Genomic DNA, 25232 nt, shown 5'->3' on the forward strand with positions numbered 1-25232 from the left:
AGCATCAAAATCTTAATTTTGAATTCAGTTAACTCAATTTAAACAATGCATAATGTAACTTCATAATTGTCAGAAACTATATCAGCAGCAAGGGCAGTAGCCGAGTTGAGCTGGTACTGTTTCAATTTTAGAGGTCAATCTTGTATCAGTCTTATATTAGACTTTGGACATTGAACCTGTGTCAATCTTATCAGTGTTGTGATGCAATAAACAAATTTAAAAAGAAATATGGACGTAATTTTTTGGTGAAGTTGCCATAAACTGCTTGACATGCAGAAAACTGGACCCAGACGATATTTTAGGTGGACGATTTGCAAGAAACCCGAGTTACACACCTCAGTCAAATTGTCAATTATCAGCAAGTTAAGGAATTAAAATGTAACCACCAACAGCTGGTTATGTTTTAAGCACACAGTTTTAATCTACATGGAAGTTTCGTATCTATCCCAAATTACTGTTATTCCAACCTAGCCCCTCCGTTGTTTAATATTTCTTTTAAGTTTCAAAAATCTCTAAGTTTATACACTAGACAAACAAGGAACTAGTAAAAGTAAGTTATAAAGCCCTAAGTGACAATACTTGTTGCAGGTACAAAATTAATGACTGCTTAAAATTTTATTTTATTTGACGCAATGATTCCTATTCAGTTTTTTCGTGTCCTCTGTATGTAAAATAAATACTACAGTATCTGCAATCTGCAGTGTATGTTCTTGTTAGCCCAGCGATTCCTTTCCTAAAAAAGCTCCAAAGTCAAAACATCTAATTTCAAAATACATTTCACACATAGTCAATATCAAAACAGAGAAAAGGTGGGTAGGAAAGGCAGTAATAGCATGAGGCTACCTCAAAGAAAACCTGTTAATACATGCCATACTTTGATAAAAAAAAAAGGATGTACTGCAAATATGTATGGTAAAAAATTTTTACCCCCGGAAAATGAGTAATATATTGTCATTATTAGTTGCACTTGTACCAGTAACCTCAAAGATCAACTAGTTGATGCCTGATTGCCTCAAAATATTGCATTGTACTTCCAATGACAAATCATGCACATTATGTTTCAGCTTTTGACGCTGGTATACAGAGAACAAATATGACACTGTTCTTTTTTCTGGGACATACATGAAAGACTCTCAGGCCCACAAATTCCTCTTCCTTTTCATCAATAAGCACTACAAGCACTGCTTATAGTACAGCCTCTTCCTACTTATCCCATATGAAAGACACAGCTCAAATGAAATGACAACTTCCGTAGTGTGTCATTTGATGTTGCAGGCCCCTCAGATGCATATGCTATTTGTCGTGAATAGAATGCCACAGTTCTGTTTGTAACTCAGTCTGCGTCTGATTCCTCTGAAGTCTGAGCATTTTGTCCTCAGACTCAGAGAGCACTGTGGAATTACGACATCAGAAGCATGCTTACAATCATGAATATCTCTTTAGGCATGCTTTCCATCTTACAGAAACCTGAAGGATTGAAGACAACTGTTGGCTACAAGATAAATAGCAAAGTTCATTGCAAGCAGGCCTCTTATTTTACTTCTGAAGATAATTGTCATTCTATGATATATAACATTAATTATGCAAATATTAACCTAACAGTGGGAGATAAACTGAAGATACATCTTGTAAATGAGGAAACCATAACATTCTACAGAGACGTAAATGTCTTGTTAATTTTTCTGTGTTAAATTTAGCTTCAGAGGGCACGAATAGGTTATAACAGTTTAGTGATAGGTGTTTGTTTATGGAGATCCTAACAGATGCCTCACTTTGCTAATGAATAACTTGTTCTGTTCAATGTCCCTGAGGTCCTCCACCCATTTATCTATGGAACTTGATGAGTGAATGAATAGGAATTAATGTCATATTACTTTCAGAGAAAGTAAAACATTATTATATTGCAGAATACCCTTTTCACCAGTGTGGTAGGGTGGGGTGAGTGAACATAATCATTTTTATGCCTCATGGAGCAAATGAACCTTCAGTATAATTCTAGTGTCCTCCAAACAGTTGATCATTCCTGTAGCCTTCATTCCATGGTTTTATTACAACATATAAATTCCCCAATAACAAGGAGATCAACACATATATTGATAAAGTTGTGACAACCTTCAAGAAGCTCTCTGTCCAAGACTGGAGAAATATTAACCTTAGAATTTCCACAAAAATCCTTGTACACAAGTGTTGCACTCTAACTACTTCATCCTATGCATTCAAAACATGGACTAACTGCTTAAAATAAAAGCAATGACTCAATGATTTCCACATGTAATGTTTTGTGGTCTATACTAAGATTTTAGCACAATGACAAGATGAGCAACAAAGCATTTCTTCTGAAGGCCCACAGCTGTACTAAAGCAGATATGACTTCCCAAGCTAACAAACATCCATCAAATGGACCCACAGGGATCAATATGTCAACTCAAACTCAGTCAGATTGCATATAAAGGGGGACCCAGGAAAAGTTCCAGGCTCCATTTAAAGTAACTGGTACACACACCTGAATGATGCCACTACCCAACCACTGGGCTGCAGCAAACAACAAAGCCTCACTAGTCGACTCAAACAGAAATGATTTTATGTCACTGATGGAACCCATGAAGTTTCACATTTCACATGCAAAATGTTTTGGAAAGTGATTTTCTGCTGCTGAGCTGTTCAGCCATAAATGTAGATGTGGCATCTCTAATAGTACTTACGTATAGTTACTAAACAATTATCTGTAAAGACACTATTGTCTTGTAAGTTCTATGCTTTAAAAATTAGGAGAATAATATTTCTAATACTTATCTGATTTAACCACTGTCTGTGGAAGTTATACGATGCAAGAACACAGTTCCAAATTCTCAGCTGCAATATCAACACAGTGGGATCATTATAATAAATCAGAGCCCTTAATATGATAGTAATTGTTTCATTGTATTTTAAAATGGGTTACCATAGAGTTTTGATAGTGTTCAGCTCATTCAACCATCCTTGACAGAAAAAGAGTTACAGTTCTTTCTTTAAATCAAGCCTATATGGAATATTTAAAAGTCCAACAAAATATTTGCAACAATGAAGTACATAAAATTAATTAACATTTGTTCTATGAACCACAATTACATGTTTGATATATCACATATTGCAAATACAGTTTCTTCCCTTTCTTAACAAAGAGCACCATACCTTAGATTACATAACACAGATACAAACAATCTATAAAAGACAACATTTGTGCTGGTTTCAGTAATAACTGGGAAGGGTATCTTAAAAGCTGATCACATGTTTAACCTTCCATAATCATTACACACATGCTCGAAAAGGTCATCCTCTGGTGCTTATACAAGGCCTGGAAAACACATCATGGTTAATGTTAACTGTCATATAATTATCTGAAACTGTATTTCCTACTAACTGTGTTGTACAGAAGTAGTGGAATTCAAATGACAACCACAAGCATGATTATGGAAGGTGTTCATTTCACATGGCCACTTTGTACAATTGAAGGAACATTCAGAATACTTAAAAAACATGAACTTTTGCCAGAATTTTAATTTATGAGCAGATGAAACATATGCTGCATTATTTTACTAATATTTATAAATTTCTTTAGTTTCTTAGACAAATCTGTGTTGTTTAACCTATTTTTGTGAATTCATTCTAATGTTATTTTCACTTCTTGCATCACACAACAAATGCTTCATGTATGATAAAGTTAATTTGAGAGAATTGACATGAACAAGAGATCAGTTTTGTTGAACAACAACTAGTCTAACTATATCAAGAGTCTCTGTCCTTGCAGAACTAACAAGAAATTTGTACCCTAAATGCATTCATTAACATTTAAAAGTTGACACATGCAAACAGAATCATTGCAAATTACAATGTTCCTCTGTGTTGCAGAACACATTTGAAGTTACCTGTAATCACCTTTTCAAAAAAATAATTTTTACTGTTTATCAATTTTAATTATGCCCTCCTTGCAATATCTGCTTTAATATTAAAATCATTCTAGTATATTGGCAATTAATCTAAAATAAATTAAATAACAATAATTGCTAGTGATGCAGAAAGAGCTGCTCAAATATAACTAAACCCAATTATGCAGAAATCTTGCATAGATTTCTGCCAAACAATAATGAAATGAGTTACAGTTTATATAATGACAAAAAATTATAAGGAACTAACTTCTGTTATTGCAGCTCAAGTAAATCTCTTGTTCAGGAATATAACATCTCTTCCAATGCAGATTCCAAGACAGGGCATTACAGATACAAAGAGTATCAATGAAACTCCGCAGATTTTATTTGTAAACCTGTATGAGATCACAGTAAGCCCAGCTATTCTGGATGATGAGTCAGAAATTTATTAATGACAGGAAGCACACAAACATTCATATTTCTCTTACTATCCAGATTTCAGCGTTCTACACTCTGCTACAAATTGGCTGTCGACCATGAGATTTTCTACCTAATACAAACCTAATATGACATTCAGTATTGATACTTCATTCACACATGTTATGATATTTATGACTTTTTTCATTATTATGCACATCTTAGTGATTTGTAATTGAATTTATAAAAAGGCAACAATTTAATTAGAAACTGCTGATGAAGGAAAAACATAGTATACAAATGGATTGGCAGTTTTTTTTAAATATTTTCTGAATAAAGCTGTATGTAATGAGGTGTGTTAACATCTACTCAAAACAATCATGAAGTACGTCAAGGAGAAGATTTATTTTAAACAAAACACAAACCACTTCATCCCTTGCCAGAACAAAAAGTAATTTGGAAATATCAGTGTGCCTGTTAACGAATGCAGGAATCAGGTTAAAATTTTTAACTTGTGCACGATATATTGTTTTCTCAGCTTAAGCAATGGTTAAAGTTATATGGAAGACAGATGTCCTTTATACAGTAGTTACACACTTATCTCAGAGAATAATTTTGAAGGTTGAAGTTCCTGATTTCATTGAATGTAATATGATGAAAGTGATTTGAAGAAAATGTGGAAAAGTCTGAGAAGAGAATGTTGGCTATCTTTTCCATAATTTTAGGGGATAATTTCTAGGTATATTTCTCTCTCTCTCTCCATGTGACTGAGGAAATCTTCATAAATAAGTGTATTATAACTTTCTTCGGAACCAAGGGACAAACACTTTCAATTAAGTGAAACAGAGTGTGGTTACAAATTTTCTTTTCGACAAATGAAATTTATTTGTTCTTCTTAAATAAGACTGCATTAAAGCACATGTCAATCATCATACAGCTGTCACACAACATTAACAAACTTGCAAATAAACATCTGTATCACAATGTATGATGCATATTGTACAAACCATACATGTTTTTTTCTTTTAATACAAATTTGCAGTGCAGAATCTGTGTAAAAGAGCACTAAATTAGTGATTGGAAGCATATGATAAAATACATTCATATGAAAATAATTGATATTCCATAATCATATGAGTGTATTACTTTAACAGATACACAGTATCTATTAATTACTCATTTTGTATGAGTTAAAGACATATTACATTCAGTGAAGGGGGAAACAATATAAACTTTTGGGATATTTCTTAAGGCAAACTGGAATGAAATAAAAAAAAATCTAGATGCTTATTAAAATAAACACAATTTCAGTAAAAGGATATTATGCAATGGTATACACTACTACTATTATTCCTGTTGATATTCATTGTACAACTGGAATTCTCAAAAGTGTCACTTCTGTTGTCCTCTAATTCTAAAAATGAGTTTACTTAAGAAGGAAAGAACGTCATATCATCAAGCACTCTGATCACATTTTCTCAGAAAAATATCATAGGTTAGTATAAATTTCTTTTCTTGCATTGCACATAACATGCTGTGGGTGCCAAGTAGCAAATTCAAGTAAAATAAACACTCAGTAACACTAATGATTTCTTAATGGCTTGTTTTCTAAAGCTGCACTTTTGGAAGTAATGGAAAAGTTTCTGTCTGTGGCTTAAATGACATAATGCCTCTTTTGATTTCTTTTTGTATTTTGTATAGGCCTACTTATCTATTTCTAAAGAGTGGCAGTTTATGGAAATTAGGAGTAATTTTAATCATGATCCAACTCTTAAAGCTGCATGTGAATGAAAATACTCTAACTCATATGAACGGAAACATCATTCAGCTGTTTGCAATCCATATATTGAACTTTATTTGTTTCATGAAAATATACGACAGAGTTCCAACAGCCTACCTCCGACAAAATAATGCCATAACAGCAATTACATTGTTTCAAAGATAATGTAAGTTATTTGAAATGTTCTTCCCATATATGTATTCTGGTACTATGAAAGAAAAATATGTACTTAAACATATTCCAAACTCTAAATATTCAAATAAATGTCATTTTTGTGGAGATCCTATATTTCTCGCACATTAGTATAACTGTACTGGAATGGGAGAACGATGTATACTTCACTTGATTCTCGGTAATGATGTAAAAATGCAAGGTAAAGAACAGAAAATCAGAGTGGAAAACATAATTCAACATGTCTTATTCACTGCTATGCAACAAAAAGTTTATACCATGCATACCGAGTATAACCTTGGAAATAATAGGCTCTCAAACAAATCGTTGAAAAATTTTATGGTAGTCTGTAAGTATTAGGCCAAAGATCATTTCAACAAGATGTTGATTGTGCCATATTTTTGACTCTAAGACTAGAGTAATATACAATAAAAAATTTCAATTCCTAATTCTTATCTTGTTTTCAAATCTGATCTAACCTATGTGGTTCATTGTGAAAATAATGGAATACTTTAGTTTTTCAAGTATATCAACAAGTTCCAATCACAAAATATTTTCAGAGTTCCCAGTGAGATGATTCAACTGTGTTCCCATTCCTACATGAAATTCTGCTCCTGTTGAATTGAATTTATTACTGGAAGGGCACTGTTTCCTTCTTTCAGTTTCACCAGAACAACTCACTCCACAGGCAGCACACTGTATTCACACCAAGAAGAAGCTGATAATAATTAGTTAACAGTTTATCAAAAAAGTTTTAAGTATATTATCCCGACTATACACACAACTAGATTACACTTTCTGTACAATTTTTAATATATATATATATATATATATAGTATGTATATAACATTCACAGTTATTACACAACTTCCTATCTAACATTTTCAACAAAACCCAACATTTGCAACTACTTATCACATGTGTAAAAAGAACATTTGTCGCACGTCATTATTATTGCTACAGCAAAACTTTTCACTCACCCAGGATGCTGACATGACATCTCAAGCACTGAATTTCAATTTTACCCAAAACTTAAAATAAGTAACATAATAAATAATAATTATAATAATGAAACTAATCAAAGAAAATAAAAATAATAATAAATAATCATCTATACAGTTAAATATGTTGAAAAAGTGTCAGATCAAAATGCTTTCAGCTGAATCACCATACAGATTACCAGTGATCATTTAAATCAAAGTTCACTTTTTAAATCATTTAAATCATTTGCAGCAACAGTCTTCCTTAGTGAAGGCTGATTCAGCACAGATCTAGTAATGAAATTATACATAATGAATTTTTTTAAAGTGCAATGCTTCATTTGTTTCTACCTGTAAGTCTAGTTTAAACACATAGCTTTCTGACAATGCCACAGTCCAATCTTCAAACACAGATATGGAAAATTCAAACTGCTTGACCTAGACTGCAACCAAGCTTTATTATCAGATTACATGTCCTTTAGATGAAGGTCAGTAGCATAATTTGGAAAATGAATTTGACTTATTTCTGAACTCATGAGCATTTCTGAAGTTTTTAATTAGTCAACAGACAAAGAAAATTTATGGCATTTCAAAATCTTTGGCTAAATATATTTCTCTCAGATCTTTTAATCAGCATAAGTCAAAGAGTTGTAAGACTGCACAAAATGAAATAAACTGATGTTATACACAATTTATCTGTGCAGAAGTAACATACAATAAACTGAAATAAAAGTGAAAATATTATAAAGAACACTGAATAAATAATTGCAAATAGACCATTTTACAGGTAGATAATATCTTTCTTTGTGTGCATTGACAAAGATTCATACAGTATCTTACTCTTTTTTTTTAAGGTTTATAACACTGGTGCCACATATTTGTCTCTCGTTTGTAAATATACCATAAATAAATATCTTAGTTATATAACATCTGCAACCTGAAAACTTGTCTCTAGAGATGTCCTTTGCAGCTTTTCTGATGGAAGTACATTTTCCTGGACTGGAGATGTGCAAAATGTCATGGCCTGCAGAGTAGTAGAAGAAAAATATTATTTAATTAAATTATCTCAGAATGTTTCAAATATAAAATGACATTTCTTTGTAACATGATTCCTTGTAAATATTCTCACTAACATTTTTACAAGCACTCAGTGGTATCAAACAGGGAATAATCTAATGGGAGAATATAAACTTCTATAATGTGGAAGAAAATATTAGCTAGATAAAAGAAATCTTCTATGAATTACATAAAATAAACAATATTGCAAAGCACCACAATCTCAGGGGCAGCATAAATAAATCACAAGTAATGTAGGATATCTCTCATCAAATGGTTCAAAATATAACAAAAATTGCACTGGATGTAAAAGCACTATTATTATACTTTTTACTGATAAATACTGCAGGGTACAAGATTTTTTGATCCTTTTCATTTTATGTTTTGAATTTCTGCCAAGGTAACAAATATAATAGAAAATTTAATAATGCCAACAGTTAATAAGACATTCTAAAGCAGTTTAGTGGACTTTGATTCAGTACCTTTCTCTCAGTACTCTCAATTGCTGAAAACCTGACTAATGGAGGTAAAAATCAGTTTAGCCTCTAGGCAACCAAAGAACAATAAAAACCCCTCAACACCTTTCTGTAAGAAGAAACTGGTTTAAGGGACACCTGGAACTGAATCCGGATCATTAGTACCGCATTCTCTTCACTGACTAGTACAATATTTCTCTGACATCTGAAGAATGTTGTAGCTGGCCAGGTACCAATGTACAGTTTTAGACGCAAGATTTCTGTTGACCAGCTGCCGCAGAGACTAAGTCTGTGTCATTCACTTATGGTAGCCAATAAAGATGGCTGCCCCTCAGAATTGTAAGTTTGGCCATACATGTGATTTGGCAACACTGTAGGATGTGGAAGTGTTTGAAATTTTTCTTCTTCCCCAGTTGTTACAGTGCTGTATAAGTTCATGGCCCACTGGTAAACATCACACAACATAAGCACAAAGTCATGAGCTCAAGTTCACTCCTTCCTCTATTTCATAAACCGCATTTTGGCTGTCTGCTTAAGTTATCAGTCTGATGGAACCTCAAAGATAATACTCTTGACTTTATAATGCACCACTAATAGCGAAAATTTCTAGAAAGAATTCCCAGATTAGCTTGTGGCAGTGTCGAGATCAGAACAGTTCAAACTCAAGAGCTCCCTCACCCCATAGTGGGTTTTGGGTGCTGGATACTGGCCTTGTGCCACAAGTCACATGTCACATGTCACCTTCTACAAGACATCAGGCACCATCCAACCAATTGTCTACAGTGCAGCACTATGAGCATATTTATCAACTGTCATTTTCTTATTTGAACTTCTAGTATTTATCTTGCAGTTACATATTGGAGTTTGCATACTTAAAACTTATGAACATTGTTTAAGCATTGTAAAATAGTTGCAAGTAGAGAAAGGTCTAACATTTACAACATGTTGTTTGCTTTGGGTTTAATATATGAGTGAAGGCAATGGAAGCAGCTCAATACCTTTGTATTTTGTTTGGAATGAGTGCTTTTGTGCAAAACATATCAGAAAAGGATTTTCTTGTTTGAAAAAAGTACATTTTGGACTGAACGATTTTCCACATTCAGAAAGTCTCAATAACTGACATATTTGCAATTTGCAATTCAAACATCGGAAATATTCTTTAAGTCTCACCATACAAATATTATATGCCACACCACAAGTTTTGTTCAAATTGTTTCTAATTCCTTTGTGTTTATTTTGCTGTTTAATCTGATTAGTCGTACCCCCCCCCCCCCCCCACCCCACCCCCTCTTCCCCCACCAGAATCCGTGGGGCAGACTAACGTTCAGTGCGAAATTCTGCTCCTCCAGCTTTACTTGCATGGGGTGTGCTTGTTTTAAAAGGTGACATTTTTATTCAGGTAAGGTTTGGAGCATACCTTTTCAAGCCAGTCCAGTGTCCTACCACAGCCTTCACATTATACCTTAATAATTCTTATATGAATATTATGGTAGCCTAGAGGCATCGTTCATATGAACCCATCAAGGGCTAAATTAATAACACACACTGTTCACTGTGAACTGCTGCATAGAAAATTAGCACTAGGCTTAGCTTGGTTCTCTCTGTCTTAAGAGTACTGCATGTTGAAAAGCTCTTCAACATAGACACTTTCCACTTTTATTGACAAAGCATCAGAAGCAGCAATATTGTAATCATTATGAGGTGGTGATTTTTATCATTCTTTCAGTCTTTATAGGCTGAATGGCAGTTTTTCTTCAGAATAAGTTGCATTACCCATTAACATTAGTGTTCTGTGTTCCTTGTTCATGATCTGCTGACAATTTTTTCTCTTTTCATATCAGCTGGTTTGATTTTCTCCACTCTATTTTGAGCCTACTTCTGTGGTCATGGCGTATGGTTTCTAAGCACAGTAGAATTTCTTCATTTGGAACTTTATGTTATTCATATCTTATGAAGTCTCGGTGTGGGTGTTCACATTTTGTAATCGATGCTGTGTTGTTACCTTTTCACTTGTATTCCTCTATTTTGGTGATAGTGTCTATGAAGTGTTCTTCAAAAATACTTTCAAAGTCTACAATGATCAAAAGAAATACTGCCTACTCATGACATTTTCAGTATAACCACTGGAACACTCCAAAAATGTTAATACCGCCTGGTGAATGAGATTTTCAGTTTTCAATATTCTTAAGACAGAAAAACAAAAATAATTGTTACAGTTAATGATTTACTGTATTTAGTTTGTAGTTGGTGCAGCTGAATATCATTATAAACTATCCTCCAGTTCCTAAACCTATTACAGAAATGAAAATGATATGTACATTTGGTATTCCGACTCTTGGCAGCCACATCTCTGTGACACAAGCTGTTAGCATTTCCAAGCCTACTCGAGGAACAGAAACTACTCTTCCTGCTGATAGTATAGTTAAACTTCGGTGACAATACAGAATAAGTTTGGCATCTCCATGACCAACAAATTACCTCCTGGATGGCACAGAATTATCCTGCTAAATTCACTTGATTCATTGTGTTTTTACCATTGAATAATCATTGCGATTTTCACTTAAGATATGGCATATGGTAATCAATTTATGGTTTTGTGTCCAGGAAACTGCAACTAACCTCATATTCCATATTGCGATTTATCTGTCCTAGCCACCACTGGATCACTCACAGCTCTTCGCTACGTCTGAAGTAATGTGGTGCTCTGTAAAATGAAGGCTGCTATGGATTGTGATTCCAGTCTCACTGAAGGCCAGAGTTTTAGTTGTTCTGTTCAGAGCTACAAGTAGCCGCATTGAAAAATTGATGAGGAACTCTTAAGAAAACTTCTCCATTAAAAGTTGTTTCACTATTTCCAGAAACTATTAGTTTAAGTGAAAAACCTTATGATACCATGCATTTGATAGGGTCTCTTTCTGCTTCTACCAACATAGTTTTTGGCTTTTGAGAATACATAATTTTATTTATGAAATTCCGCATTTCCATACTATCTGAGTATTATGCAGGACAGTAAGTAACACAAACCATTTCAAAGTCCAAAGTGAGTAATATCTTACCAATTCAAGCCAATGTAGACTTTCCTCGTAAGGTTATTGTGGTAGTTTGTATTTCATCTGTATTAGTACACTGCATATTTTAACAGGATTTTCTGGTAATTTATTGAACACAGCAGTAAACATCAAACAGAAATTAATCATCAACAATATATTCTCACACATTACTTAAAACAGTCTGATGATGTGCAGGTAGCTTATCAACTGCAAGCCTCCAGAAACCGATTGGTTATGAGTTCAGTATTTTGTCAAACCAGCTTTCAAGTTCATTTTCATCCGGAAATTTTTTTGGCGGTTGTTTGATGGGGAGTGGGGAAGGTAAACATTTTAGGGCACAAGATCAGAATAACAAGTGATTAAAGAAAGACTTCCTCTCTTTTTTAAAAAAATAAGCAATGCATTATCATGTAGCAGCAACATGCAATACACATCTGTCAGTCATTTTTCTTACACTGCAACCCAAATGTGTCCCAGTTGTTGGAAACAAATACCAATTTGGGGGGGGGGGGGGGGGGGGGGGATGCACCCATGGGGAGGATTTTGTAGAACACAACATGCTTTTTGAGATGCAAAATATTTTATGTTCAGTCTCACATTTGCACAAGTCTGTGTCTTGTTAGGATTCAGCTGTTAATTTCTTCTTAAGAAGTTAACACATTGGCATCAAAACTTGCCTAGTAACAATATAGCACAGGAATGCTCAAAGAGGGAACTACTGATGTTCAAGCAAAAGTTCAGTAATAGTCACCCATTTGACTTCTGTTGCTTTGAATCACAGCATGCAATACTCCCTATACCCACCTTCTTCTGAACCTTGCATAATGCAAATGTTGCATGACAGTTAAGTGGTTGCAGGTCAGCAGAAATGTCAGATATCAAGACTTTCTGAATGAGGAAAATCATTAATCCAGAACAAACTTTCTTCAAACAAGAAAATTCTTTTTCAATTCATTTTGTGCAAAAGTACTTGCCCCACACACAATGCAAATGTTTCGAGCCACCTCTGCTGCCTTTGTCCCACTATCAAACCCAGAACACCATATGCTACAATATTAGAGTTTTTCAACTTGTAACTCTATTTTACAGCTGTAAAACAATGTTCATATTTTCAAATACGCAAACTCCAATATGTAACTGAAAGGTAAGTACTAGAATTTCGAATAAGAGATCGACAATTGATAAATACACTCATGGAGCCATGCTGTGGTCACCTGGCTGGACAGCACCTGATGTCAGGTGTCAGATGTCCGCCATCCAGTAGGCAGAGGTCACTGTACGGTGAGGAAGCTCTCGAGCATGAACTGTTCTGATCTCGATGCAGCCATGAAATGTTTGGCAAATTGTTTCTGGAAGTTTTTTATATTACACCTTGGTTAGGAAGTGAAGCACATTATATTTGAAGTTCCATCAGGCTGATAACTTAAGCATACAGATGAAATTTAGCTTAAAAGATAGAGGAAGGAGTGGACTTGAATTCAGTGACTTCATGTCAATGACATACAATGTCTACCATTAGAGCACAAGCTTATACAGCACTGTATCAACTCTAGAAGGTGATAAAACTTCCCCCAGACATTTCCATATCTTACAATGTTGCCAAATTGTGCATTTGGTCAGACTTAGAATTCGGAGGGGTGGCTGGCATTATTGGTCACCTTAACTGGATGACACAACTTAAATGTAAGTGTGGGCTTCTGCAGCCATTGATACATGCAATAAATTTCTTCTGGGCCTGTGACTGCATTACAAATGTGCAAAATATGTGATGGTTTGGCCACTACTGCAAGTGCATTTCTTCAGGGTGTTCCCAGCCCCCGCGTCCAACGTGGATGTTTACCGATAACCTGATGGTAAACTTGGTCATAAAGTATATTAAAAGCCCATGAACAGATACCTACATGCCTTCTCGCATTATCACCCTCTGCAGAAGAAATCTGCCCTGCACTTTAACCAAGAGAGTCCACATATCAGTGATGAACACCTGAAGGCTGAATTACAAAACCTCGCGTCCATTTTTGGTCCCAATGATTATAGGATGAAGATGATAGATGAAACTGTGATGGAAAAGAATGAAGGCAACAGAGAAGGAAGAAGAAGCACAAAACACCACATTACTGCCATTTGTTCGAGGAGTCATTGAATGTGTGGGCAAAATTCTCTGCCAGGCAGGTATCAAGCCAATTTTTTGAAGCAGAATAAATATTCTCTTGGCTCAATGAAAGATGCGGTTGACAAACTATATACTGATGGAATATACAAAATTTGTGTAGTGTCGACTATTGTATTCAGCCAAAAGGGGTGACCCATCAGCATACAGGTATCTGAACATGAAATACATATCCTACTAAGACAGCTCACCAAGTCAGTGTCAGAATACCAAGACGAGTGTGGCAAACAGACAGAATTTTGAGAAGCCTGGCTAAACAACCTCTCTTACCTTCAGCAGGAAGATAAGAGCAGGAATAGACAGGATGGGTACCAACTTCCAGCATCTTGGCTGCCATGAGTAACAGTGCTACACAACAACAGGTCATGTGAACCAACATACAAGGCATGCGGAAGACCACACTGGGAGCAGGTACACAGAGTACTGGGATGCCTCAGCTGGCACTAGGTAGCAAGTGAACAGTGGTACATCACAACTCCCACTTATTTCCCATTCATCTGTTTCCACCAGTGGCAAGCAACAAAGCAAACACCATCAAGAATGTCTATTACCATCAATGAAAAGAAATAATGAAAACACCAATAAAGGAAAATAAAAGGAACAAAAAAAAGTTCGATAACAGCCTCTTCCACCAGTATACAAGAACTAGACTTTTATCATTCAGCACTTAAGGCAAAAAATGAACCTCTAAAGTGCCACTTGCAATAGTGGTCAAAATTTCAGAAGTTTTAGACATTTCCAGTGCAGTCACAGATCCAGAAGAATTTTATTGGCTGACACGGACTTCGTCTCTGTGGCCAAATTTTGCCTGTGGCCAAATTTTGCCTAAGATTGCACCTGTCAGACACACAATCCCACAGGTTCAACAGGAACAGAGATCTGTCATGTTTTGGGCTGGTATCATGCACAGATGTTAAACAACTTTCACTGCTATTGAGGGTTATTTGAAGGCTGTGTAGTATTAGGACAGGATCTTCCATCATTCTATCATATGGTTGAGCCCTACAGTCAACATTTAAGTGATAGTTTTGTCATTTTAGGTAATAAGGCACAAGCAACATGTGCCCACTTTATGGAACACCTTTCTACCTGAGGTGGAAATTGACCAAATGGAATGGCCTGCAATATCTGTTCACATGAGCCCAACGAAATATGTCTGGGACAACCTGCAAGTCATCATCACAAGAAATCTCTTTACTCAGTGAAAAACCTCAGGAGTACCATTCTCAATGAGTGAGATAGGCCGGAGCAGCCACATCTCATTCACCTAGTGGACAGCATGTTGAGGACAACCCAAGAGCATTACAGTGCACACGCTGCACCAGCATAGTATTGAGTGATTTCCTCCAGCAGATTTTTATGTGATATAAAAGATGTGCATTTTCAAACAAGCTACGTCTGTATTTGCTAATGTTTTATTTCACAGTGAAATACTTCTTTTGTTTTTTTTTTCATAAGGACAAGTCTTTAATTTACAGCTATCTTTGAATATAAGCCCACACACACACACACACACACACACACACACACACACACACACACACACGCATTTGCTAATAAGCAATTGGTGACAACTTTTTGAGCAGTTTTCTATCAGCAATCACTTTTGGATGTAAGAACTGTGCTATTTGCACTGATGTGACAGAAGTCATAGGACAACAATATGCACATATACAGATGGTCTCTGTATCATGTACAGAAGTTATAAAATGGCAACACATTGGTGAAGCTATCATTTGTACTCAGATGATTCATGTGGAAAGGTGTCCAATGTGGTTATGGTTGCACAATGGGAATTAACAGACTTTAAACGCAGTAATTGGAGCTAGATGTATGGGACATTCTATTTCATAAATCCTTTGGAATTCAGTATTCCAAGATCAGAAGTGTCAAGAGTGTGCTGAGCACACCGAATTTCAGGCATTACCTGTCACCATGGACAATACAGTGGCCAGTGGCCTTCCCATCAGAACAGAGAGCAGTGGCATTTGCACAGAGTTGTCGGAGCTAATAGGCAAGTGACACTGCATGAAATAACTGTAGAAATCAGTGTGAATGGGCTATGGCAGCAGGCTGTATTCCTGGTTGGTTAGGAAGGAGTTGAAGTTTGTGATGACTGAGGTCAGGTGTAATCCCAAAACACGTAACATGTTCTAATAAAAGAGTCAATTCCACGAACCTACTACGGTGTCGTAGCAGGCGGAGAGGTGATACTCCGACGTGGCGCGTCCCAGGTGGCGGATAGGGGGGTCCTCACCGGTTTACCGGCGGACTTGAGCGAAATAAAATAGCTCTCGCGGACCAAACACTAAACAACCTCTACGGGTAACAACCGTAGTTGTAACTCGGAGCTTGCTCCATACAAGGTTGACTACCTTTGAAAGTCAAACATGGAAGGAAATCTTTCAAGGAAAAATCCACCGCTTGGCAATAACCAAGGAAGACTGCACTCGGATACGGTGGGCAGTCACCTGAAAGATAACTTGGATGAGTCGGAGCATCTGAAAATACCCAAAACGGACAGACGACCAAAACTCAAGACAGGACAAATAAACTACATTGCGACACACAATACAAATTCCCTCATACAACCAGACAAACTCAAAATTCTGACGGATGAAATGGATCGCAAGGGGATTCTCATAACCGGACTTCAAGAAATGAGAAATACTGATCAGGGGCCGATAGAATCACAAGGATATAGGATTTATAAGGGAATACCAGGGAAAAGAGTCATGAAACAGTGTCCACAATTTGGAACAGGATTCGTGGTGAGTCTGAAAATAACAGAGTCCATAACAGAATTTAAAGCACAATCTCCCAGGCTCTCAACATTAACTCTAAAAGCTGCAAATAAAATGTACACAATAATAAATGCCCATGCCCCGACAAATGATAAAAATAATAAAAAAGAACACAGAGAAGAGGTAGAAAAATTTTGGGAGCTCTTAGATCAAACGACGAATAACATTAATAAAAATCACATCAAAATTTTAATTGGAGACTTCAATGCCCAGTTAGGAAGGGAAAAGAGATATAGAGACATAATAGGGAAATGGACAGCACAAAGAAGAACAAACAAAAATGGCGTAAGACTAGTGGAATTTTGCAGAAACCATGACATGATCTCAAAGTCGACGTATTTTAAGAGAAGACCAAGTAAACTAAATACTTGGAAACATCCAGACTGGAAAAAAGGAGAATGGCAACTGGACCATGTCTGCATGGACAAGAATTACCACAAGGAAATTTACAATGTGAAAGTACTGAGAGGGACAGATACCGGATCAGATCATTACATGATAAAAGTTAAAATTAAATTAACCGCATTAGCAAAGAAAAAAATCCCACCAGAAGAAGAAGAGAACCTATGACCCTCATAAACTGATACAAAATGAGGATTATGAAGCACAAACCAGGGATATAAAAATAACAGATGATCTGGAAGAAATAATTCCCAAATTGAAACAAATAGCTGAACAAGTTGCCCCTATAAATCCAAGGAAAAAACACCAGTGGTGGAACGATGAATGTGATGAAGCAGTGTTGGATTGACACCAAGCCTGGTTAAGGCATCAAAATGAAAAAACAGAAAAATCATATTTGGAACTCACAAAACAAAGGAAGACAACACAAAAATAATAAGGAGAGTTAAACGTCAGTACCAAAAAGATATACTTCTAATGATAGAAACAAATAGTGAAAAAACAAACTCAAGAGACTATTACAAAATATTTGGCAGACAATTACAAAGATATGATCCTCCAACATTAATGTTAAAAGATAAAGATAATAACCTAGCCCATAGCAATAGTAAAAATACAGAAATTCTAGCAGAAACATTTAACAAGTTACTAAATTGTGAAGATCCCCCAGAACTTCTTCAGATAAACACAGAAACCCCAATTAAAACACCAGCAGAAAATATAAATCCACCTACAATTAATGAGGTCTACAGAGCTTTGAAAGAACTCAAAAACTACAAAGCAAGTGGAGAAGATCAAATGTTTGCTGAACTTTGGAAATATGCAGCAGAACCAGTAAAGATAGCATTACACCAATGCATAGTAAAAATCTGGAATGAAGAGAAATTACCAGAAAATTGGACTACTGCTATAATACATCCATTACATAAGAAAGGAGAAAAATCAAATCCAGACAACTATAGAGGAATTTCCCTTTTGGACTGCACGTATAAGATCATGGCAAGAATACTATACAACCGCTGTAAAGATCAACTAGAACTGGAACTGGGAGAATATCAAGGAGGATTTAGATCCTGGAGAAGCTGCCCGGAACAGATAATCACCTTGAAGTTAGTTATGGATATCTACAAAAGAAGGCAAAAACAACTAGTCATAACCTTTGTAGATTTCAAAAAGGCGTATGATTGCATCCATAGATCTTCAGTGATGAAAATATTAAGGAATTTTGGACTTCATCCTAAATTAATAAAAATTATACAGTTAACCTTAACAAACACCAAATCCAAAGTAAAATTTAGAGGAGAAATATCTGAACCATTTACGATTAAAACAGGGTTGAGACAGGGAGATTGTTTATCACCATTGCTATTCAATTGTGCTCTTGAATATGTAATGAGAGAATGGTACAAGGAAAATCCTATGAATATTAAAATTGGAACTAAGAAAGATAAAATAAACCTAAATTGCTTGGGATTTGCTGATGACCTAGCATTACTAGCTAATAATATTCAGGAAGCCACAAAACAAATAACAAGCTTACAAAATATAGCACAAAAATTAGGACTCCAGATATCATTTGAAAAGACTGAAATAATGGTAACGGATCCACTTGTAATAGATCACATCACAGTGAACAATAGGGAAATTAAAATAGTGAAACAATTTAAATACCTGGGTGAAATTATAACACATAAATTGGACGAGAAACCTGCATGGCGAGCAAGAACTAATAAAATGATAAAAGCTCAAAAACTAACATGGTCTACGTACAATAAAAAATGTCTATCAATTAAAACAAAATTAAAACATTACAAGACGGTGATTCAACCAAAGGTTACATACGGAAGTGAAACTCTTTTTAAAGTCACCCAGAAAAACAGAATTGACAAAATTTTAAAAGTAGAGAGAATAATTGCTAGAACATGCATAAATAAGAAATATCAAAAAGCTGGGCAATGGCGGATAGTTCCAAATGAAGTGGTATACAGAGAACTGGAGCCCATCACCAATACTATACGAAAGAAAAGGATCTCTTTTTGTGGTCACATTCTGAGGACACCAGAAACCAGATTATCAAGGACAATTATTGAGAAACTCTGGAATTTGAAACAACAAGGAGGATGGCTTAAGGAAATAAGAGAGGATATGGAAGAACTGGAAATAACTCTGGATGATTTGCAGAACAAAACGCCAAATTTAAAGAAGCTGAGGGACACAGAAATAAGATTTAAACCAAAAATTGACAAACGACATACAATGAAAAGGGTATTTACAGATGAGGAACGACGAAAAGCATCGGAACGAATGAAGAGATACTGGGCCACTCGGAAGGGGAAAATACCAAAGAAGAGGACCAGAAATGATTGACTGAAGTGGTCCAATGAGGCCGTAAAAGCAGAAGAAGAAGAAGAAGAAGAAGAAGAAGAAGAAGAAAAAGAGTCAATTGAACATCTCATGACTTTATTGCGATTGTACAGCATTGGTTGCCAATTGTTAACAAATCCACTCATGATGGTCATCATGGCAACCAATGCCGTACAATTGTAATAAAGTCATGAGATGTTCAATTGACTCTTTTATTAGAACATGTTATGTGTTTCGGGATTACACCCATCCTCAATCATCACAAACTTCAACTCCTTCCTAACCAACCAGGAATACAGCCTTGACAACTCAAAGAAAGTGATTGGTTAGGAAAGATTTGAAGTTTGTGATGACAGGATGGGTGTAATCCAAAAACACATAACATGTTCTAATAAAAGAGTCAATTGAACATCACATGACTTTATTGCAATTGTACAGCATTGGTTGCCAATTGTTAACATAAAAATGATCACAGGCCTCAGACGGGATTTTATGTCCTGTATATCATGCATTTGTTAACACCACAACACAGCTGCAGTGCCTGTCCTGAGCTCGTGGCTACATCTGTTGGATCCTAAATGACTGGAAAATGGTAGCCTGGTCAGATGAGTCTCGATGCCAGTTAGCAAGCACTGATGGAAGGATTTGAGTGTGGCACAGACTCCACAAAGCCATGGATCCAGGTTGTCAACAGTCTGCGTAAGCAGGTAGTGGCTCCATAACGGTGTGGGCTGTGTTTACATGAAATGGACTGTGTTCTCTGCTCCAACTGATTTGATCATTGACTGGAAATGGTTACATTTGGCTACATGGAGATCATTTGCAGTCATTCACGGAATTCATGTTCCACAACAATTATGGAATTCTTATGGATGACAATGTGCTGTCACCAGGCCACAGTTGTTTGCGATTGATTTGAACAACATTCTGGACAATTCGAGTAAACGATTTAGCCACCCAGATCACCTGACATGAATCCCACAGAACACTTATGAAACATAATTGAGAGTTAAGTTTGTGCACAACATCTTGCATGGGCAACACTTTAGCAATTGTGGATAGCTAAAGAGGTAGTATGGCTCAATATTTCTGCAAGGGACTTCCAACTACTCATTGAGTCCATCCCATGTACAGCGAAAGGGGGTCTGATACAATATTAGGAGATATCCCATGACTTTTGTGACATAAGTGCACCTTACTAGATTTGGAAAGAGATGTCTTTCATAACATTCTATTTACACACAAGGGTCAATTTGATACCCAAATCCATATCTACTTTCACATCCTCATCTGATCCTTCCTAATTTTATTTTGCTATGTAATATCAAAAAATTCTTTTGGGAATTGTTCTCTGCATTATTTATCCATCACCACTCTGAACTGCACACTTGAGTTCCATTCCTAGCACAGCCAAGAATTTTTCTTTCATGGAAGTGCACTCAGTCTCACGAAGGAATCTGAAAGAGAAGTAATTGGCCAGTTCAGAAGCTTAAGTTGACCACTGGCAGAACAGGCTGCTGATCATGACCCACATTTCACCTGTTTCCTGCATCACTTAGGAAGAAGTAGACACAGAGGTGAGCAGTACGTGGCCCCCTTACACTGATCATTGAATTATATTATTTATCCTGCATTTTAATGACTTACTTAATATCCATTGGTCTACAGTGCTTTCAGCACACACTTTTAATGGATAAATTTTAGTTCCACTTTTGGTGGTAGTGTTCCAAAAACCAAAATTTATCCATCTTGTTACAGGGTCCTTCTACCAACAAAACAAAATACATACTTTTTGTATCTTTAGTGGTGCTGACTCTCAGGTATTTGTATTCTTCAATGTGCTTTTTACTGGTTACTTCTTTCATTGCCATATATTGTGCTGTATCTACACAATCATGTTCTCTCTTATCAATATTTACACACAGCCTTCAACTTATATGCTCTAAATATAATATTTCTGATTATTCAATAAAGAATTCCCCTTCTGTAAGAACACTGGTTTTTATATACATATTTTACTCTAGTATTTTAGCAGGTATTTGCAATTAGTTTATTGCATTGTGTAGCTGGAGTAGCCCAAACAAACACTGCTCACGACACATTTCATGCAATGCCCAAAGTTAACGGAAAGCATCGATTGTTTTCCTATTAAAAGTAAAATGATTTTTAAAGCAGAATTTCACATGCACAGTAGGTAGAATAGTCCAAAGTAAGTCTAGCATGATATTAATTTTACTGATACATATTAACAGAGACATAAAACATGGATTACTCCAACAACAACTGAGTAGTGCTGCTGCTATGTGGCAGCAGACAGTGTGGGGCAGGACAGTGCACGAGTCGTCGCTGTGGACTACTGGTTACTTTCCTAACACCCTGTTAATACATATCGATAAAACAAATATCACACTACACTCATTTCCGACTGCTCAACTCAGTGGGCCAATAAAATTACACTTCATAAATAATTTTGTTTGTAGTGCCAACTCCAGCTACACATTGCAAAAATGAAATTGCTAATATCTGTGGAAACATAATAGATATTGCACCTGACAACTTTTAGGAGAGACATTCTCAATTCAGTTTCGTATTTGACTACATTTTTTTGCTTCATCAATATACTTTTTAATGAGGCTGTTTAACAAGCTGTGGTTTTGTTTTTGTGCTTTCCTTAGTGAGAGATCTGACTCTGCTGCAATCATGTTTGTGTAATCTTTTAATACCACAACAACATACACTGATTCTGCCTCCTTAAATGAAATACTTGTCATAGACATTTATGGAAAAGCACTGCTATGATTAAAACAAATTAATAAATATTCTTGCTGCCACCTGACTTCTTGGTCCCCCCCCCTTTTTTTCTATATTGTTGTGGTAATGAAACATTCAGCTGGACCTTATCCACTATTGTATTGACTGGAAAACTTCCCTAATATGCTCTGGCAGTTAAGTGAAACTGATTTCTTCAAACAGACCTTTACCATTTCCTTCTATATTGAATCCTTGCTACACCTCTTCCAACTATTCCTTTTACAAATTCCTTCTCAATACTCTATTAGAATCTGTTATAAAATACTCTTTTATATTTGACCAACCCAAGAGACTGAGTTGTTCCAATGGCCATCAAGTTCAGACAAAACCTTCATAATCACTTTAAAGTCTAACTCAATAAGGACAGTTGGATCTAAGCCGAAGTAGTCAACTGATGTGGTGTTATGCCTTCTACCCATCTTGTGAAGCATTATGTTTGGGAATAAGCCAAAACCAAACATAAAAACTGTCTGTCTGTCTGTCTGTCTCCAAATATCAAAGCATTAAATAACATTACTCTGTTACTGTTATTACCAACTGTTTCATATTCTTTCCCAAATGATGATATTCAAAATCTGTCATGTTAGTAGTTTTTGAACCATAAAATGTATCCTAGTTCCACAGCTTCAGTACTACCATAGTCACAAAGCATTTAATGTGCTCTTCACAGCAATATTCATTAAGTGCAATTTGTGATTTTACTTTCGTTTTTTGTTTATACAGCCTACATCTTTTCTTTTGCTTGATCTACAATAATATGAGAAGAAATCTACCAATCCAGGATTCTCTCTTCGATTTTTTGTTTTCCCGGTACTTCTTTGGTAAGAATATTAAACCTGCTGATATTTTAACTAGGTGCTTCACATTTTTTTATTGGTATTGAAAGCTTTCTCTTTTTATTTGAAAATGCTTCTTGTATTTCATTTATATCCCTGGTTCTATTACAGCAAAATAATTTTGCTTAATTTGAAATGCTCACCTATGTGCATACTCAGTATCCCCCATCTGTTTAGCCTAATATGGATCTCTCATACTTAAGCAATATTCCAGAATAAGTGATACCGGTTTATCAAGTACACCACTTGGTTGACCAAAGATTCAGCCTGTGTGATACGAGTTTGTGTTCCCATATCATTGTCATTTACCCGTACACTGAATTTTATACCTCTGACATCTTCTATATCTGTAACCATATTGTTATGAAGAAATAACAAGTTATAGAAACAAAAGGATCAATGATAAAATTACAGAATGAAAAGAAGTTATTAACATTAAGTCACATTTTAGAGACTGTGAAACAATTAGCATAGAACAAAACATTTGAGATATATAGTTTAGTTATGAAAGATAACTTACACTGAACAGTTGATTTACATTCCAAAGTAACTTCCTACAGTGGAAACCAGGATGACTACGAGAATGGCCAAGCAGATCATAATCATGATCTTCTTCTGCAAATTCACATAAAAATTACGTTATTTTGAATTGTATTTAAAATAAACATATCACAAATAATTATGATAATAAGATTAAATCAGTCCACAAATTACGTGACACGAAAAGTATGTATAGCTTTTAACCTATAGCACTATTATCATAAATATTGAAAGCTGTACCAAAGTAAGTAAAATCTACACAGATGTACTAAATTAAATAAAGTTTACACTTTGTAACAAAGACAAACAAAAGATAACTCCTGTCAATGACAATCTGAGAGTGGGGACAAATAAGTATATAAGCTGATGTTGGTGATATATGACAACTCAAATTCTGGGAAGAATTAGGCAGAAATGTCAAATTAATATTAACATTCAGAGCAAAAACATTACCAGTAAACAAATAACTTCTTGCAAACTCTGTTTTGCAAATTCACAGCTAAACTACAAACTCTGATGAATTAAATGCCTTACTCAAGTTGTGTGTGTCTTTAAAGTCATGATAAAATGAGAACAGAAAAATGGATAGAATAGGAGACACACAACACTACAGTTATTAGCATCCATATATCCATACTAGATAAAATCTTCATGTCCCCCCCCCCCCCCCATACACTAACAGCAAAGGACCTTCTCACTATGTGTAGAAGCAACAAACAGGTGTGGTGAAGACAACAAAAATGGCTTAACTTTCATGGGGAGTTAGTAAGGTATGGAAGCAATTTCATCCCATAAAAAATACTTGTGACTTGCTTCAGCAGTCACAGTATTCATGGTACTCCACAGCTTTCTAAGCAGAATTAATAAGATAATTCATGGCATACATAACAAGCATATGCAGAAATAAAATGGGAGTCATCCTCTCCTGTGTCAAGCTAACAGTGTATACCAAACACAAAATACAGCATTTCTAGGCAAATTTAACTATAACAGTTTCTCACTATGAAAGAAAAAGTGTGTTCTACATTTGTGTGGTGTAATGAGACCACATTACTGACGAGACCAACAGGTCTCTGAAATAGAAAAACATGATAAAATTGTGTTCTTTAGAAATGACATTAGCAGCAAAGTTAACATAAAATGTCATTTATATTGGGTAAATAATGAAGGGGTACTGAGTCAAACTGAGGAGGGAAGAGTACTATGGCACACTTCGATTAAAGGGAGGCACATGCAGATGGGATACATCATATGGCACTAATGGAGGAAAATGTGGGCAATAAAAATTGTAAAGAGAGACCAAAGTGTGAACACAAGAATCAGGTTCATATGGAGCTAGGTTGCAGTAATTATACAGAGATGAAAATATTTGTACGGGGCGGGACAGAGAGCTGTATCATATGAATTTTTGTACTGAAAAGCAGCAGCAGCTGTGATATGTACATCACACTGGTAGCAGTATTCCAGTTT

General features: G+C 35.6%; 1 protein-coding gene across 2 annotated transcripts in view; it reads right to left on the reverse strand.

The window, feature by feature from the left end:
* Nucleotides 1-2916: 2916 nt before the first annotated feature.
* LOC126178373 (syntaxin-1A) overlaps nucleotides 2917-25232 on the reverse strand; it is a 378467-nt gene continuing 356151 nt past the window's right edge. For both annotated transcript variants that reach the window (XM_049924529.1, XM_049924526.1), the window contains 2 exons: nucleotides 23743-23837; nucleotides 2917-8277 (listed from right to left, as the gene is read on the reverse strand). In XM_049924529.1, coding sequence (XP_049780486.1) covers nucleotides 23757-23837 — 81 coding nt within the window. In that variant the 3' untranslated portion in view covers nucleotides 2917-8277; nucleotides 23743-23756. The remainder of the gene's footprint in view (nucleotides 8278-23742; nucleotides 23838-25232) is intronic.

The sequence above is a fragment of the Schistocerca cancellata genome, chromosome 1 (assembly GCF_023864275.1).
Source record: "Schistocerca cancellata isolate TAMUIC-IGC-003103 chromosome 1, iqSchCanc2.1, whole genome shotgun sequence".
Taxonomy (NCBI): Eukaryota; Metazoa; Arthropoda; class Insecta; order Orthoptera; family Acrididae; genus Schistocerca; species Schistocerca cancellata.